This window comes from Culex pipiens, chromosome 2 (genome assembly GCF_016801865.2).
Source record: "Culex pipiens pallens isolate TS chromosome 2, TS_CPP_V2, whole genome shotgun sequence".
In the NCBI taxonomy this organism is placed as follows: domain Eukaryota; kingdom Metazoa; phylum Arthropoda; class Insecta; order Diptera; family Culicidae; genus Culex; species Culex pipiens.
Window position 1 is genome coordinate 113083620 of NC_068938.1, and position 19441 is coordinate 113103060.

General features: G+C 36.7%; 2 protein-coding genes across 5 annotated transcripts in view; one reads left to right on the top strand and one right to left on the bottom strand.

The window, feature by feature from the left end:
* The window catches only part of LOC120414693 (uncharacterized), a 52848-nt gene that overhangs the window by 4225 nt on the left and 29182 nt on the right, over positions 1-19441 (top strand). The window lies entirely within an intron of this gene.
* LOC120414689 (uncharacterized) overlaps positions 1-19441 on the bottom strand; it is a 36866-nt gene that overhangs the window by 2635 nt on the left and 14790 nt on the right. For 3 of the 4 annotated variants that reach the window (XM_039575977.2, XM_039575978.2, XM_039575976.2), the window contains exons 2-5: positions 10538-10883; positions 10068-10129; positions 4483-4624; positions 4138-4424 (exon numbers count right to left, since the gene is read on the bottom strand). In XM_039575977.2, coding sequence (XP_039431911.1) covers positions 4138-4424; positions 4483-4624; positions 10068-10129; positions 10538-10557 — 511 coding nt within the window. In that variant the 5' untranslated portion in view covers positions 10558-10883. Of the gene's footprint in view, positions 1-4137; positions 4425-4482; positions 4625-10067; positions 10130-10537; positions 10884-10963; positions 11085-19441 lie in introns of those variants that run through there. The other variant, XM_039575975.2, reaches the window with a different exon arrangement.

Consider the following 19441-nt stretch of genomic DNA (forward strand, 5'->3'; position numbering starts at 1 on the left):
TACCGTAAACTGGGGTCAATCGGGACACATGGGGCGAATTGGGACAGCAGTTTTAACCATGTTGGAGCACAATATTTTGATTTTTCTGGTTGGTTTCGGTTAGAACAGACTCAGGCCAACAAAATGTGTACATCCATTTCCAAATTTAAAAGCTTTAAGTGCTCTAGAAACTGCTGTCCCTATTCAGACTGTAGTCCCGATTCACCCCAGATTACGGTACGATAAAACACATTATCATTATCGATCATTATCCTCAACTCTGCTTGAATGCTTTTCCATTTATGTTGATTTTCGCAATAAAACTCATAATTGGAGCCAAACATTTCAAAAAAGCACATAACTTTTGTAAACAATAGTATATCCTTTTCTCTCGAATGACTCTTGTCACTCTCTTGTCCAAAAAAGTTATGTGCCCTAATGAAATGGCATGCAAATCAAAAAAATCAAACCATCCACATTAACGACCCCCGGGTCTTTTGTGGTCTCTATTGCAAGTTTCTGCTCGAACCTAGGAGTCCGAAGGCTTGAATGAGGAGAGCACCCAAACCTCTTTTACTCCAAGGAACCTTCCACCCCAGTGTTTGAACTGACGACCTTCGGATTGCGAGTCCAACCGCCGCCAGCGATTCCACCGGAGTAGGCTTGGTTTGGTGTGTTGTTTGTACTAATGGCATGGAGACGACTCCTACACCTGGAATGACTTAACGGCCTAACAACCAAGGCCGGGACCGACATTTTACTTCCTCATCCGATGGAAGGTTGCAGCAGATGGGAATCGAACCCAGAATCATCCGCTTGCAAAGCGGACAGCGTAACCATTCGGCCTCGCACTGCCACACGAAATGGCATGCACGAATTAAAAAAAAAATCTCGTTATTGGGCCCTTAAAACATTCCACCTGTTGTCCATAATGGGCCCTTTCTAAATGCAATTTCGACCGTATTAATTGTATTTCGACGAAGTTTTTTTTCTGCAGAAATCCTTGGTGAAACGTAAAACAAACTTTGTCTTGAAGTGAATTAGTGTTAAGAATGTATAAAAAGTTCACTTTATAACATAGAAAGTTCCCCAACTACGAAAAACTGATGAAAAAGAAAAGGTCACAATTGAACTTTTTGACTAGTTTGGAGTGAACATTGTTATGTGCCCTTTTGTGTTTGTGATTTTTTCATTAGGAAATTGTTTGCTATCAATCTGTATCCCTTCACCATGTAGAGAGTGTACTAATGAATGGAATAGTGGAATAATCCCGAATGTTTACGTTTTGGTTTTGTGCCCTAATCTTATATGAGCAATTCTCTACCAAAACCGGAAATGGATTTTATTTGTATTTTTTTATTTGGCTCAAACTTTGTGGGGGCCTTCCCTATGACCAAATATGCTATTTTGTGTCATTGGTTCACCCATACAAGTCTCCATACAATTTTGGCAGCTGTCCATACAAAAATGGTATGTAAATATTCAAACAGCTGTAACTTTTGAGTGAATTTTCTGATCAATTTGGTGTCTTCGGCAAAGTTGTAGGTATTGTTGAGGACTTTTGAGAAAAAAATAGGTACACGGAAAAAAAAATTGCAGATTTTTTTATCAACTTTTTTTTCACTAAAACTCAATTTCCCAAAATACGTATTTTTTGATTTTCGAGATTTTTTGATATGTTTTAGGGGACAAAAATCCGCAAATTTTGAGCCATAGAGAAACATGGTCAAAAAATCTGCCGCCGAGTTATGAATTTTTGAAAAAATAGTGATTTTTGGAAAAAATCGAAGTTTTATGCAAAAACAAGTTTGACATTACTTTTAAATGCAAAATTGAATTTGCAATCGAAAAGTACTTTACAGATTTTTTGATAAAGGGCTCCGTTTTCAAGATATAGCCACCGAATGTTTGATTTTAGCGAAATATTTGCAGTTTTTCAATTTTTAAAAATAGTGACCATGAGTGACCATTTCTAAAAAAATTTTTTTTTTTTGAAAAGTTCAGAAAATTTTCTATAAAATTGTCTAAGAAACATTGAAGATTGGACCTCTGGTTGCTGAAATACAGCGGTTAAAGAAAAAGAAACACGAAAATTGAAGTTTTCTAAGTCTCACCCAATCAGCCCACCATTTTCTAATGACGATATCTCCGCAATTAATGGTCCGATTTTCAATGTTCATATATGAAACATTCGCGAAATTTTCCGATTTTTTCGAAAAAAATATTTTGAAAATTTTTAAATCAAGACTAGCATTTTAAATTGGCGTAATATTCAATATTTGGCCCTTTTGAAATGTTAGTCTTGATTTAAACATTTTCAAAATATTTTTTTCGAAAAGATCGGAAAATTTCACGAATGTTTCATATATTAACATTGAAAATCGGACCATTAATTGTTGAGATATCGTCATTAGAAAAAGGTGGGTTGTTTTGGTGAGATTTTCGTGTTTCTTTTTCTTAAAGCGGCTCTATCTCAGCAACCCGAGGTCCAATCTTCAATGTCTCTTAGACAATTTGATAGCAAATTTTTCTGAACTTTTCAAAAAAAATATTTTTGGAAATGGTCACTCATGGTCACTATTTTTAAAAACTGAAAAACTGCAAATATTTCGCTAAAATCAAACATTCGGTGGCTATATCTTGAAAACGGAGCCCTTTATCAAAAAATCTGCAAAGTACTTTTCGATTGCAAATTCAATTTTGCATTAAAAAGTAATTTCAAACTTGTTTTTGCATGAAACTTCAATTTTTTCCAAAAATCACTATTTTTTCAAAAATTCATAACTCGGCGGCAGATTTTTTGACCATGTTTCTCTATGGTTGCGGATTTTTGTCCCCTAAAACATATCAAAAAATCTCGAAAATAAAAAAATACGTATTTTGGGAAATTGAGTTTTAGTAAAAAAAATGTTGATAAAAAAATCTGCAATTTTTTTTTTCCGTGTATCTATTTTTTTTCTCAAAAGTCCTCAACAATACCTACAACTTTGCCGAAGACACCAAATTGATCAGAAAATTCACTCAAAAGTTACAGCTGTTTGAATATTTACATACCATTTTTGTATGGACAGCAGCCAAAATTGTATGGAGACTTGTATGGGTGAACCTATGACGCAAAATAGCTTATTTGGTCATAGGGAAGGCCCCCACAAAGTTTGAGTCAAATAAAAAAATACAAAAAATAAAAATGGTCGAAATCGGCCGATTTCGTAGAGAGTTGCTCATATTTTGTTCAATGTTAGAAAACATTTATAGAAATAAAATGCAACAAACAGCTCATTATAAAATATTTTTGGAAAAATTCCAAAAATCATTGAAGGTTGAAAACCAAAAGTGTCTCATTTATATCTACGCTACCCTTCTTGTTATAATATTATCAATTGCCCAGCAAAATTTGAGTGTTTGAGGTGGACAAACTACCAAATGATAAATGACTTTGACTTTTGCCTCCAATAAATCCCTCTTTTTTGAAACGACTCTATGGAGACGCGTGGTTTCTTAAAATGATTTTGGCGATTGTAACAGTAACAGCATGACAGAAAATCAGCAGTTATTGACATTGACTGGGAGGTAAAATGGTCAGGATTCTCAGATTTCGTATTCTTAACGTACGGAAGTATGATTGGGGAATGAAATTGCGTGATGGATTTTTTTATTAATGACAAATGACTTGTTTTGTTATTCCAGCATGAAGTGTGTAAGCAGCGGCACAAGTTGTATTACAATTGCACTCACCTTGTTAGTGTAATTTTGGAAGACGTTAGTGTCAGAGTGTCAGCCAATCGGGGTTAGGATCTTATTCTAATTATCTCTCGCGAGCCTACATTTCCTATCCTATCCTGCAGTATCAGTGTGTATCAATGTGACAAAGTGCTCTAAAACGTGTACAAATGGTTTAATTTATACAGTGCTCGGCTATCTTTAATGTTTCGTGCGATTGTGTTTACCATGCGTGTTAAATCTAAAACAATGGCTTCTCTCCTTGGGACAGGATGAAACATATTTCGAGTGTGTATCATTCTGGTCGCTACAGCTGCCTTTCAAGAGGTGCGCGCGTATCATGCTAAGGTGGAACCGTGAGTGTGTTGTTTGGTGGGGTGGTCGGAAGGGTGAAAGGGGAGGCATTTGAATGGCACTAATTGCAACAGTCGTCGTTACCTTCGAGCCGTTTGAGCAGCTTATTGGAATCGTCCTCCCGAGTGGCCACCTCGCTGCCCGATCGTGACGTTTTCGGGGTGGACGTGTTGGCGTCCAGCGACACCGCCGAGATGGGCGAGTCCGGCGAGATGGCAAACTTCACCGAGGTTGGACTCTTGACGGCCGGTTTCGTTGGGGCTTGCTCCTGGAAGATTTGCGAGTTCGCAAACACCGCCAGCACTTCCGGCGCCAGCATCGGCACGTTGGTTTGAATCTCCCGCCGCAGGTCATCCTCGTGGACTTTTGAGCTGGTGGTTAAGTATTATTTGAAATCATAATTGAAATATCATAAAACTTTAAACAAACCTTAACGAATTATTTCGCCCGAAACTGGCCGGCTGTCGGCAAATTGGCGCGTTATTGTTCTCTAAAGAGTCTTCCGAGTTGTAGAAACCATTTGTGGACTTTTTCTTCACCGCATACTCGTCTTCCTCGGGATCGTAGTGAGCTGTGATGGGGAAAAAGTAAAGCACTTGATTAGATTATTGACCCTTATTGACGAAGGGTAATGTTTTAAAAATAGTTCTCGACACGTAGAGAAATTGCTCATTTATTTAAACAAAAAGAAAGTATATAATACACATGTTGTTCTAAATCAATCCAAAAATTTATGAAAATTCTGAATGATTTTTCTATTCCAGAGTGATTACCAACTCGGAAAATATAACGAAAAACGACACTTGTAGGGCATAATTAGCGCAGTTCGTCACCCAGCATCTATGATTTGCTCCTCTTCTGATCGACATAGATATCAGTGAACGATTTTGGGCACATCGAGCGTAAATATCATTAAATTACCCGAGGCCACTTCAATTGGGGACACGGCGCGGCGTACGTTCGTTTGTTCTTTGTTGATGTTTGTATCCCAATCGGGACAAAGCAAATAGTGGACATGGACGATGTTCAATTGTATTCCTAACTTCGACTTTTTTTTTAAATTATCTATCAAATATTTTTAAATTGCTGTTGTCTCAGTCAACACGAAATTTATGTATAAACATAAACATACTAAAACTTTCCAGAAATATGTCCTTTCCCCCCAGGATCCTAGTAGACAACTCCCATATCGTACAAAAATGGCCACATGTTCATGCAGAACATGCCGCGTCTCGGCACGCCACAACCCCGACACACTATCTGTCCCAAGGACCACTAGATGCGCAAAACTAGAGCAAAACACAAAAGGGCTGCAAAGGCTGGCAAAATTAATTATCGCTCCAATTATAGTGTGATTGAAAATCCAGACAGTATAGTGCGCTGCCGTTGGTTGCTGCAGCAGCTCTGTCGCGTCGACTCTTTCTAGCACGTGGAACGCATTCCGGGCGTCGAACATCAATAAAGCTATATCCATCCAGTCAGCTATTTGCGATATGAGCCCCACTGCACTACATGCATGCCGCCGCAGAAGATGCGCCAATAACTGTATCGAATATCACACGCACCAAAAAGGGTGCGCTTTCATGGGGGCTCCTATCGGGTATGCAAATTAAAAGAAAATCTTAAAAAAAAGTATTCGGAAAAGTTTTTAGGTGAAACACAACTTTGGACGGTGGGATGGTGCGCTTGCCTTGCAGGATTATTCGTGTTTCGAGCGTCCTTTTTTGAGTTATTGGAGTTAAAAAGCCCTTCCCATATCATCATTGATCAGAAGGCATGGCGTCCGGTAAATTGTGCATTAATCTTTCGAAACTGTTTTTTTTTTTCGAGAGTGCTCTAAACATCAACATTTTCAAAAACCGAACACGAGAGTCGATTTTCCAGACAATTTTACATAAAAGTCTTCATATTGACCATTGTCCTAAGTCCAATCCTTGTGAAGTTACAGCGGTCTTAAAAATAAAAATGTTGAAAAAATAGGTTTTTTATGGTTTTTGGCAATTTTTATATGACAGACTTGATTTTTCAGTCTCGAAAATATTTTAACCGGAAAACTCGTCCAATTTCCCATAAGTTTGTCTTTGACAGCATTTCAATTGGATTTATGGGCTTACAGATATAAGTAAAATTAGTGTATCAAAGAGTGGTCAAAGACAAACTTATGGGAAATTGGACGAGTTTTCCGGTAAGAATATTTTCGAGACAGAAAAATCAAGTATTTCATATAGAAATTGCCAAAAACCACAAAAAAACTATTTTTTCAACATATTTTATTTTAAAACCGCTGTAACTTCACAAGGATTAGACTTAGGACAATGGTCAATATGGAGACTTTTATGTAAAATTGTCTGGAAAATCAACTCTCGTGTTCGGTTTTTGAAAATGTTGATGTTTAGAGCACTTTTGAAAAAAAAAACAGTTTCAGTAAATGATTTTTTTATTTTTTCAGGTGAGTTGCTCCATCCTGCATTTTTCGTGAGTCTTTTTGTAACATCTTTGGCTATTTTCACAAAAAATTTGACCAAAAAAAATGGGGGTTGCTTTCATATTTGACTTTCTAACTTAAAAATAAAAAAAAATCTCATAAAAGTGGAGTGTTTTTTTTCTTTCAGTGTATTTTTTCGGAAAACCTGTCAAATTTCCTACAAGTTTGTCTCTGACCACTTTTTGATACGATGCAATGGCTTCGAGATACCGCAATATTTAAATTACGAAATACAAAAATATTTAAAACTTTCACGCCCTTCTCAAATGTCATTATCGAGTGAAACTGGCTCCATATACACAAAAATGGCTTATATAAGCGTAGAATAACATGTCTACAAAGTTTCATTGAAATCGGAGAGGGTCGAGAAAAAAGTACCTAAAAAATTCCTGTTTTGGGCTGGAATTGTTCATTCATTTTTGTCAATAAGTGATTCTTATGTAAAATTGGCAGAGAAATATGATGGTAAGGTCAAATTAAAAAAAAATAAATACGGCTGTTTTGAAGTAATGTCATTTAAAGTTTTCAATTGCGCAATGCAGGTTAAAAAATAGTTCAATCTAAATTTTAATCACGGAAATGGATTCTACGTTCAATTTCTTTCAAAATTGAGCCTACGACCGAGCTATCGCTGTTTGAAAATAGGGGTTCCAAGCAACTCAAAAATCGCCAAAATTTCTTTTTTTTTTTGGGAAATACCAAAATTGAGGGGGTATTCCGATTTGGACGAAATTTGGGATTCTTGCATGTTTTGATAGTATCAACAGCCCTGCCAAATTTGAGCAGGATCGGAGAGGGTACTTTTCAAATTTTATTTTTTTCTTACACACTTCAGGTGGGGTTCAGGGGTTCAGGTGGAGCTTTTTGAACAAGCCCATAAATGCTAATTAGATGATGATCAATGCAAAAGAATGAATTTTTGAAAGTTTTCAGTTGATACTTCTATTACCATGAAAACTTTGGAATAGTTTTGAAAATATTGTTTGTCCCCTGATTTTTCGGACCACTTTTGAAGGGGAAAGAGGGTGGCATGAGTCTTGAAACATATTTGCAAAAGCCTAAATGATATTGAATGTTCGGAAAAAATAAGTAAATATAAAGTGATAAAAAAGCGAAACAAAAATCACCAAATCACAGACGTGTTTTTATCAGTTTTTTTTAAATTATATTGAAAAAAAAACTTTTTGTCATTAAACTACTAAATTTTCCCGTCATACTCTAGCGACAAAACGACCTACTTTTCTCTTCCAAGGATAACAGAATGGAAAAGTAAAATTTTTCAATATTTTTTTGTTTTGAATGGTAAGTTTACTTAACACATGGAAATATGATGTAAGCAACACTTTGCAAAACTTGATTTTTTCAGCACTCGTCGTACAAATCATCTTTTTGCAACTTGTTGCATAAACTACTTTTTTTTGCAATTCCATCGTGAAACTACTTACATTTCCTGTCATTCTCGAATGACAAAAGGTCCTGCTTTTCAAAACAAAAAGAGTAGAAAGTTTGTAACCTATCGCTTGTACGTAGTCCAATCTCTGGTTACAATGCTTCGCATAATCCTGTCAAACTGAACCGTAGGGACAAGTTAGGACATTGTAACTAACCATTACACTTTAACAACATAAAAACAAACACACAAGCTATCCCTTCGGCAAGCACGACTCACATCTCTATTGCGTCAATTTCGAAATACGCTAACAAAAGCTTAAAATTTTATAAAAGGGACTTCTTCATTTTGAATCGTCCTCATTTGCCGCTACCGACTAGAATCCGTTACACATATTCTAGTCCCACCTGTAAAAGTCTTGTAATTTATAGTGCAGTGAAATTGTTATATCAGTGTTGAATGTTAACAGCATTCCAGTAGCGGCGAAATGGTAATTTAGTGTCTTTAAATATGTGAGTCGTGTCTAAAGAGTGTATTTTATTGTTAATTTAGTGTCAGGGAGTTGGTCCCAACCCGCACCATCCAAACTAACCGTCAAGGACCGCGCTCTACGCTAAAAGTGGTCGTTTGGTTGGTGGTGCAAGGAGGTAACAAAAATGTGGTAAATATCCAAAATCAAAACTTTAAAGCTAGAACAAGTTATTAGAGATGAACTCCTTTCTCAGAACCTCCAAGTTGGCAGAGCGCGCCAACCCGAGAATCTGTTAGAGCGCAATGGCGGAGGCCATCCGGTGAGTTCATTGTTACCACTGTTACACAAAGCACAAGTACTAAAACAAGCCTTAAACACTGTACAGGTTTTTTTTCTACCAAAGACAAAGACACAAAACCAAAGAACCCAAAACCGTTCCTGCGCCAGGCCTGGCCGGAGGAAGATCCTCCGACTTGACTCGACCACCGCGGGATACACTAGAACACACGAACACACACACACATGGTTAGGTTAGTTTTAAAACGACGAAAAACAATAAATTAGGACAGTTAAATGCAATAAACATGACTTTTTCCATAACCCAAAGCGACGATCTTTTGTGATTCTTTTTGCCAGGACAGTGCGATTAGCTGAATCGAACCAGGATTGTGAAAGGGTAGGTACAATTCTCCTTCCCCACGTCAAATGTGAGCAGTTGCAGATCTTTACATCTCTCTCTCATCTCAAAGAGTCTCAAGTTCTGGTTTTTATTTAATTTTTAATTAATGAACTAGTGGTGGTAATTGCCCCCTAGTTCGTTATTACAAGTTCTCTAGATTTACAGGCGTCGGTTTTTCGGTTTTGTTTTTAGAACGTAAAACCGACGCCTTTCTTTTCAAAGGTTTTTTGAGACCTGAAATTAGGACGCCTCAAAAACTTGTGACAGGAAAACATTAGTGCAATAATCAATTACGACTAGGTTGGAACAGTCGTTGAATAGACTATACGCATAAAAAGAAATACGTTGTAGTTTTCGGAATTGCAAAAAAAAATCGTTGACAAGGGAATTTGCTGAGCTGTAAAAAAAAAATTTCCGTGATTTTGCAATTTTTTTTTTGTATCATGCAATTTGAATAGCTCGAACCCGATTTGTTCGACTACACAGTAAAACATAAAATTGACATAATTTTTCCCACTCCAATAAGCTCAGTTCTTCACAAAGCCCAAAGCGAACAGGGGCAGCACACTAAATCAATAATTGAATAATATTGGCTCCAATCAGTTCCGAGGCTATGCGGCAATTGAACAAAACGAATTTCATACGCCGCGGTGCAGCACACTCTACCTATGCTCATCAGCCGCACTCACGCTCTGTATGTCTACAACTATAGCAGTGACAATTGTCTGAGCTAGAAGAATTTGTCACGAAAGATAAATGCCAGAAGGAGTTTGCCCCCCTCCGTTCTTAGCCTCTTAACTCAACGCCGCCGAGGACGAATCAGTTCGGTCGGTGAGTGTATGCAAATAAAAAAAGTTCACGTGTTCGTCCTCGATTTCATGCCAAATCACGTGTCTGAGTGTGTGTGTGAGATCGTGTTTGAATTTGTCGAAACTATTTTGTCCTGACTGAAGTTGGGGATTATGCTTGGAGCGGTGAGGACTCTTACCGATAGTTTCATCGTAGCAGAATCGTTCCTCAAAACAGCTCCAGTAGAAATCTTCCCAGCAGCTAAAATTGACAGGAAAATGAAATTAATTAGAAATTTATCAAGATTCGTTGTTAAGTTGTTGGTTGTTGGTCAATGAGTTGTTGAGTTGTTTAGTTATTGAGTTGTTGAGTTTTCAAGTTGCTGGTAAGTTTTTTTTTTATAGTTTGATAATTGTTATTGATTGTTTTGGTTTGCTATCGATTATTACACGTTGGTATTTTTCAAATCCAGAGTTTTTTTTTTTTTGAAAAGGTCCAATAAACCAAATTTTCAATTTTTGCTTTTTGGGTGTTTTTGAATACCCCTGACTCAAGGTGGTTCTAAAAACACCCAAAAAGTAAAATTAAAAATTTGGTTTATAGGAACTTTTCAAAAAAAAAACTCTAGAAATTATTTACAGTAAATAAATTAATATTTGCAAGCCTTACCTCTGACAACAGCGACACATTTTCTATTGATAACGAATATTCCCCGCGAATCAAGGTGTGAAATGGTAGATATTAGCGATAAAATCTGGAGCTATTCGCGAGTCTTCTTTGTTGAAATCACCTACTCTCGAACGCAATAAAGGAAATCATCTATCACAGCCAGAACATATAAATATTTTAAGCACTTTCAATTCATCACAAAATTGTACGAGGTTCACATTATTAAGCACAAATGCCACAATTTATTTTCTCCTTCTCCGTTTATGGCTGCCAAATTTCATCGTTCACTTCACACCCCCAACCAGGTCCACGCACAAATGATCCATTCCGAGCAATTTATGGCAATCTGAAAATTAAACAGAGACGAAAAACACTTTAAGACCGCTGTGAAAGTACTTTTCGTAGTAAAATGAACGAAATAAACACTTTTTTATGCACAGCTCAGATCAAAAGAACGTTCGCGAGAGAACAAATCAATCACATGTCTGTCCGTTCGTCGGTCTGTTCGACTCACCACTGCTGACTTGAGGCAACAGCAGAAAAAAAACGAATGAATCCGTACTGGAATTGTAGCTGCTTTGGGTGGATGTTGTGCGTTTTTTCTCCGACTTTAGACACAAGCAATACTGTATCGCAACAGTTAGCGTCCACCCTAGCAATCGTCAAAAGTGACGTCGATCAGCTCCATGCCCGATAACGAATAGATATACAATTGTAACGACGATAAGATAAGTCACTTTGAGGGTGAAATGTGACTGACTTTCAGAGTCACGTGGTATCGATTTAAATCGTAAATCAGTCTAGCTTAAAAATAAAACTTGAGAAAGTCAAACTCCACAAAACAGATCATGCCCAAATCCAAAGAGTCGTTCATTCTACGATAAGATTGAACTGGTCAAGCTTGCAGGTCGCACGACACAACTGCCCATCAAATATAGAAAAAAAACTCACATCCATTAGCTAACAAACATTCCCGATATGTATCGCTAACTCGCTGCTGCTACTGACACTCTGTGTGAGGAAATAATTTTCTATTGCGACGCTGGAAAAATGCTGTATAAACACAATCGACTACTTCCTCTTGGCCATCGAGCAACGTGGGAAAACTCCAAACGGCTGCGGCGTACCGGTGAAAACAAAAAACAACAAACAGCATGAATCGGAGCTTTAGCGGAGCCGGGAATGCCACCAGTAATAAGCCACTTACACTGTGTTTAGCTTTCATTTGAACTTGATCTTGTTTAGTAACGCAGTGCCTGGTGGGGAGGATCAAACGAGAGCTTATCGATGGAGTGGTATTGGATGTTGTTTTTTAATTTAGTGGAGTTTTCTTTTAACTTAACAACATTCAATTTTGAACAAGATTTTTTTTCCTATAGGGGAGTTTGGGGTAATATGGACAGTGGGGGTAATTTGGACACCCCTTTAAAAATCACATTTTCTTCGCATATAAGGTGAAAACGGCAATTTAAGTGATAACACAGACAAACAGACATGAAAGTTAGAACAAATTTTTGTTCAAAAAGTGGGACCAGTTTAAATTTGAATTTGGTTTGCTCACTAACGACATCTATCTACGATTCCTAGAATCTCCCTCTCCCAAATGTCAGCTGGACATGTGTATGTATGTATGAGTAATCATGACAGATAACCAAAAGCGTGCATCAAAGGCAATCACAACAAAACGTTGAAAAGGCATTTTAAAGAAAAATGGTTTGCTTTCGAAACAAGAGAGAAGACGTTCCGTTTCGACGGAAATTCCACATGTCACTGTTCAGACGACCAAAAGAAAATCGAGGCTGAAAGGACAGTTTATTTCTTCCGGCCAAGTACAGTCTCACAATGCCAGCGAGTGCCGTGCAGCTGACAACAACAAAACGGTCGCCAAAACATCTTCTCCTGCCGGTTGTAAAGGAGGAGTAGAAGAATTAGTCATTAATCGGTTCCTAGCTAAAAAAACGTTGGGTCGGAGTAGGTTGGCGGTGGAAGACTCCACCCAGCTCGAAGTCATGATTTGGAGCCGGATCGATCATTACGGAGACCATGCACTTGATTCCGCGGAATGAATAGAACCACGAGGTGGTTCCGTCCGGCCGCTTTCAGAACCTGTTGCCCCGGTGGAAGAAGCTGCGCTTTTTTATGCGGAGTGCTGGTTTGCCTGGGCAGATGGTTCCATCCGAGGTTCCATCGGTGCAGTTTCTTCAATAATCGCTGCAAAAGTGGAACATGCCCTTTACTGCCCAGCCACGATCTTTTCGGCGCGTTTGTTGCAACGTTTGTGTTGACTTGGTGGAAGACCCCAACCGTCTATCAGTGGGTAGAATGGCCAACTCCCTGTACGCATTGGGTTTACTCGTGATTTTATTTGACACGACCTGGTCCAGAATACTGCAGTGTTGATGGTCGCGATGCCCTAGAATAAGCTGACATAAACAGCGTCAATTTTTCAAAGCGTTGGCCATTCTATCCACCGATAGACGAGTGGGGTCTTCCACCAAGTCAACACAAACTTGGCAACAAACGCGCCGAAAAGATCGTGGCTGTGCAGTAGGTGGCATGTTCCGCTTTTGAAGCGATTATTAAAGAACTGCATCGATGGAACCATCTGCCCAGGCAAACCAGCACTCCGCATAAAAAATCACAGCTTAATCCACCGGAGCAACAGGTTCTGAAAGTGGCCGGACGGAACCACCTCCGAGTTCTGTTCATTCGGCGGAATCAAGTCTCCGTAATAATCGACCCTACTCCAAAACACGACTTCGAGCCACGTGTTGTCGACAACCAAAACAAAATAAAAATGAAAGCTCAAAGCTGTCATTTGAAAAACCTGTTGATGAGCACAAGGGCGCCTCTGGCGGTGAATCCGAAAGGTATTAACCATGCTTTTAGATTTTTGAAAAATAACCGTTACATTTTTGGGACAACTTAGTGACCTCGACTTTCATGTCTGTTTGTCTGTGGTGATAAGGCTAGTACTAGTAATGGCCTAGGAGTATGGACAAACCAAAAAAGTTGGAATAGGTTAAGTAGTTTTGGTATAATATTTAAAAGTTTCCAAAGGCCGGTTGGCACAGCCTTAAATTCTAATATTTGAAGGTTAGGAAATAAGGTTTTGCAGGGGTTCTATGGCAAAAAAGTGGACATTTTTTGTTTAAGGGGGTTGCTTGGACGATGCCTGAGATATGTACATAAAAAAATTGTGCATTTTATCTTTATCATCAAAAATTGCAATTTATGATAGAATATGCTATGGGGGTAATTTGGACATGCCTTGTGGGGTAATTTGGACATACCTGAAAGTCTACCTGTCAGGCAACAAAAAAGTAACTTTCATGGTTGGATGAGTTTTTAAAGGGATTTAGATAAATTTCACAAAACCCCTATTTTTTAATTTAGATAAATTTATTCCAATATTCGAATTGATGAAAATCTGATTACTGTACATTTGGCGTTCAACAAGACTGTTGATTGGTTTTAATTAATTTCTTTGACATTTCTAATTTCTATGCTGGTTTACAATAATATTTAAATTTTAACTGAACTATTTGTTATCTTCCTATTGAATTATAGTTCTATCACAAAATCATTATTTAAACCTTTGATGAAAAATTGTGAGCAAAACAACACTTCAAAATATAAAGCAATTACAAAACCAGGTTGAAGGATAAAAAAACATGCTCAAAAAATTAAATGTTAAACTTATCCTTCAACATGTGTCCAAATTACCCCACAAGGTATGTCCATATTACCCCACAAGGCATGTCCAAATTACCCCACAAGGCATGTCCAAATTACCCCATAGGGGTGTTCATATTACCCCCACACAAAAATGTGGGGGTAATTTGGACACCTTTTAATTTTTGCGATAAAAATGGGTTTTAAATCAAAATTTATCGAAATGAATGACATTTTTCCATCAAATATGGTCTCTATTATCTTCTGGTGTCATCCACATTCCTTTAAAATATCCATACAGCCCGTGACAGAGCAATTTCCTTAGGGTGTCCAAATTACCCCACACTCCCCTACAAGAAAAGAAGATTTTTTGAATTATTTACACAGCTCATTGAACTACTGATATCGGCTTCTACTAAAACCAGTGGAAACGCATGGTGTGATGTGAACTATCCATTTAAAATCATTATTATTTGTGTTATAGCTAGCTATAGTTGCAATGACTGAATCACTTAAAAATCCCTATTTAAATTTCTAAACTCTAGCTTGTTTGAATAGCATGAAGTATTCAGTTTGAAAAACGGTTTCTTGTTAATCGTCTCAATTAGTTTTTTTTTCCTCATATTTGACGCCTTGTTAATTTTCTTTCATCATAAATCTTTAACGAGAACAAATTGGACAAATGATTTGAAAGCTCGAATCATTATTTTCTTGATACACTTTGAACGATAATTTAATTTAATTTAATTTAATTTTACAATATTATTTACTTTTATTGTGCCATCAACTGGGGCGTCTCGGGACTACAGTCTGAATAGGGACAGCAATTTTTAGAGCACTTAAGCTCAAATTTGGAAACCGATGTTCTAATTTTGTTGTTTTGTGACTGTTCTAAACGTAACCAATCAAAAAATCAAAATATTTTTTTGAAGGTTTAGAAACGCCAAAGATCTTAAAATGTCTGTAATTAACCCCTTCCCGCCCAGAGCAAAATCGAGATTTTTTACGTTTTTCCACATTACTCGTAACTGGACGAAATTTTAATGGTTATTGGTTAACATTCTATTTTAACTAATGCAGGTTGAAAAAATGAATGGTTGGAGAGAAATTTAATTTTGAATCCAAAAATTAGTGGTGCTCTGGAGTAACCATGGGCGCTAGAGGGTTAAGATAAAATTGAATTAAATTTCAAAATTCGAAAAATGCAGCAAAATGAAGGGTAAAGCATCCCAATTGGTTAAATCTGAAGGGAGTTATATGCATTATAGTAAAAAAAGCACAATTTGAGTACCATTTGAGATTTAGAACGGTTTAGGTAAGGCAGTTTGACAATAAATAGAATCTTATTCTTGAATCTTATTCTTGAACCCTCTACTGGCTACATTTTTTTCGATTTTCTTTATATTTTTCCCGTGTTCAAGAGTCTTCAGTCAGTCTTGCTCTTGTTTTATGTTTTTCTTGATTCATTTTTAGTACTTATATTTGCATTTATCTTGTTTATTTTATGTTTGTTTCTGGCTAATATTATCACTTTCTTTTTGTCTATTTAGCCAGTTTTCACTTTCTGCATGCTTTAAAAAAATACCATAGAATGAAACCATTATCATTAAAATTATTTGAAGGTGCTGAGAGGCATAGTTGGGATAATACATTTCTGCATACTTATTTTTACATATAGTAAAGAAAATACTAGTGAAAAACACAGCCAAATTTGAAATTACAAAAAACCTATAATTTTTAAAACATTGGCAAAGTCACATAAAACAAAACACAGTTCCAACCCTAAAATTTTATTCAATTATAAGAGTTCTTCTTTCCAACGCTTTTTAAAGATGGAAAATTGTCTGTGAATTGATTTTTGGCGATTTTTTCAATCGAAGCCCGCCTAGAGGCAGGAGACGAACATGTTTCAATCTATAAATTCACTTAAATTCGATTTTCCAACGAATTTCCAATTTTCAAAATTCAGTGAAAAGAATAAATTAGTTTTTTAGTAAATAATCAATTTCTGTTTCTTATAACCTGTTTCTTATAACCTAATAGAGTTTTGGAGTTCCTTTCAACTATAATTCATTTAGATGCAATTGAATACTCTAACAAAGGATTTGGCAAGAGAAGGAAAAATTAAAAAAAAACCTTCGAAATTTGCTAAGGAAAAGGATAGAAATAGAAAAAGCTTAAAACTAAATCACAGTTTGTTTTGTCTGTTCACGTCGAAAAACTTCGCTGCACAAAGCAGCTTATCCGTTGTAGATGTACTTCATCATCAGCTCATTGAAAATTATAATGTTTAGTTAGGTACTTCAAAAGTTATGCTTAAAAAACGATTCTAACAAAAGTCCGGAAGATTGTAAAAATTGTGGTTTTGTAAGAAACCCCGTGATGTTATACATTTTTAGAAAGGTATTCAAAAGACCTTTCCAACGAGTTCAAAAGTTCGAAGATCTGACAACCTTATCAAAAGTTATGCGCACTTAAGTGTTATTTATGCACTTTTTGGAGGCCGGATCTCAGATATGTCGATGAAAACGTTGAGGGTAAATTTTGGCTGATTTTAGCGTGACGTACCTTATGGATAAAGCCTTAAAATGCTTTGAAGTTTTCTCAAATTTCTTCAAAATAATTTGATTTGACGTTCCCAAGGATGAACCGATCCCCAAAATTTCAAAAATTTCCAAAATTACAGAAATTTTCAAAATTTCTAAAATTTTAAAATTTACAAAATTTACAAAATTTAAAAAATTTACAAATTTACAAAATTTCCAAAATTACAGAAATTTTCAAAATTTCTAAAATTTTAAAATTTACAAAATTTACAAAATTTACAAAATTTAAAAAATTTAAAAAATTTACAAAATTTACAAAATTTACAAAATTTACAAAGTTTACAAAGTTTACAAAATTTACAAAATTTACAAAATTTACAAAATTTACAAAATTTACAAAATTAACAAAATTTACAAAACTTACAAAATTTACAAAATTTACAAAATTTACAAAATTTACAAAATTTACAAAATTTACAAAATTTACAAAATTTACAAAATTTACAAAATTTACAAAATTTACAAAATTTACAAAATTATAAAATTTACAAAATTTATTTCTATACACTTTTCGAGAAAATCGATTCTTAAAGTTTGGTGGTAAATATTTTCAAAGCTATGAATGATCCGTTGTCTATCATGCGACCTGTCGATGGATAGGTGATCAAAAGACCTTTCCAACGAGTTCAAAAGATTGAAGATCTGACAACCCTATCAAAAGTTATGCGCACTTAAGTGTTATTTATGAACTTTATTTCATGTATTTCGATGAAAACGTTGTCCGGATCTATCATGCGTTGTTGGATAGGTAATCAAAAGACCTTTCCAACGAGTTCAATAGATTGCAGATCTGACAACCCTATAAAGTTATAAGCACATAAGTGCCCTGAATTATGAAGATCTGACTACCCAATCTGGTGGTATAAATAATGAATCAAGTTGATAGAACACTGAAAGGTCCGCCCTTGTGTATCTATTTTGGATAGCAGTATCCTCTAAATGTGAGGAAGGCAACAACAACCTAAGGGTGGATTAAGTAACGTTTGTTTTACTTTAATTTGAAGTTCTTCGGGAAGTCGCGTGTTTTGGCTCTACAGTGTCGTAACAAAGTACGCGACTGCGGGTGGGTTAAATCCTTGCAAATATTCAAAAAAATATTAGCAATGCATATCAAACATTCAATTCTGTTTAACAACATGAAAAAAAAGACGCGGATTAAGTTAAAAATTTTAGGTTGCAATGGTCTAATTCAATTAAAAAACTTTGCAGAACCTTCCTCAATTGCCTGCTTACCTAATGTTGTGAAACTGTATGGTCTACCTCTAAAACAATAACGGAACGATGAACTACATATTCGCTTCGATCTACTTACGGATTCCCTTTGCCGCATAATGCAATATGCGTTCTCGTTTGTTATAACTCAATAGAGATTTTCCACGGATGCATTTCCTAAAATTGTGTTTTTATTCCGCTCAGATGCCGCCATCGGGGAATACAAGGGCACTGCACTGTTCTGCAGTGCTGCTAAAATGCTGCTAAAAAGTTGTTGTCCGGACCCCAGTTTCGACGATGTGCAAACGTGCATTCATTCAACGCGAGGTATATTTTGTTTATTTATCGCTCGTTTTATGCCGTAGATGCAGGTAAGGCTGGTTGGAACCATGGCATGGCGCACATTACTTTCGGTTCACTTGACCAAAAGGGTTCCCGGGAGTCCCCCGGAACGTGCGGGAGTCTGGATGCGTTGTTACCTCCCACCCCTCTCGATGCCAGGGTTTTTCGGGTGAACTACTATTGCAAACCACCAGCCAGCATCCACCCACGCCATGTTTGATAATGGTGAATGGCCTGAACCCACATTCGACGAGCACCGGGAAAACACTCACGCACGGGAATTAGGAAGCCTCGAGAAAGGAGACGGCATTCTATGTTAAGCTGCTATCGAAATGAGTTTCTTATATTTTGTTAATCAGTGAAAAAGAAACTGACTTTAACCTTACAAATTGAAGACCCTGAATTTATTAACATTTGAAATCTATCATTTCATTTTCTTTTCAATGGTTCCCAATAGTAACTGGTTTCACAGTAGAATTTTGCGATGCACCCAGAACGCAACTCAAGTCACATAAATCATCGCTGAACTAGTTCGCAGGCCGCACGCAAAGTTTGCCAAAGTGGCGTGGTTCCGTTTGGCGTGTATCGAACCAATTTCCACGCCGCAAAATGATCAAACAAACATATGGGCACACGCATGGGTTGTGTCACACACCAGCAGTAATAATGCTACATCACTCTGCTGAATAAATTTATGAATAAATTAACAACAATTATTAATAATGCATGTAAAAACTTAATGTTTTCATTTAACCAAAGTGCATTGGCACAGCCAACCAGCCATGAAATCGGTGCCATTCGCGCTCGAATGAAATGGTCAATTTTGCCGGTCCATGAAAACATTATTTTAAGGCGCGAAATGGGCACTTCGGAAGTAACATTTTACGCACGATCACGTGCAGGGTTCGGTGTAAGAGCCACGCGTTTTAAATTAACGTATAATCGAGCTAATCAGTGCAAAAGTTAATTCCACCCTACATGATCAAAATAGAAGAAAAATCGACATTTATTGAACCGATCACGAAACTTCAATTAGCACCGCAACCACCACTTAACATTGCCGTGTTAA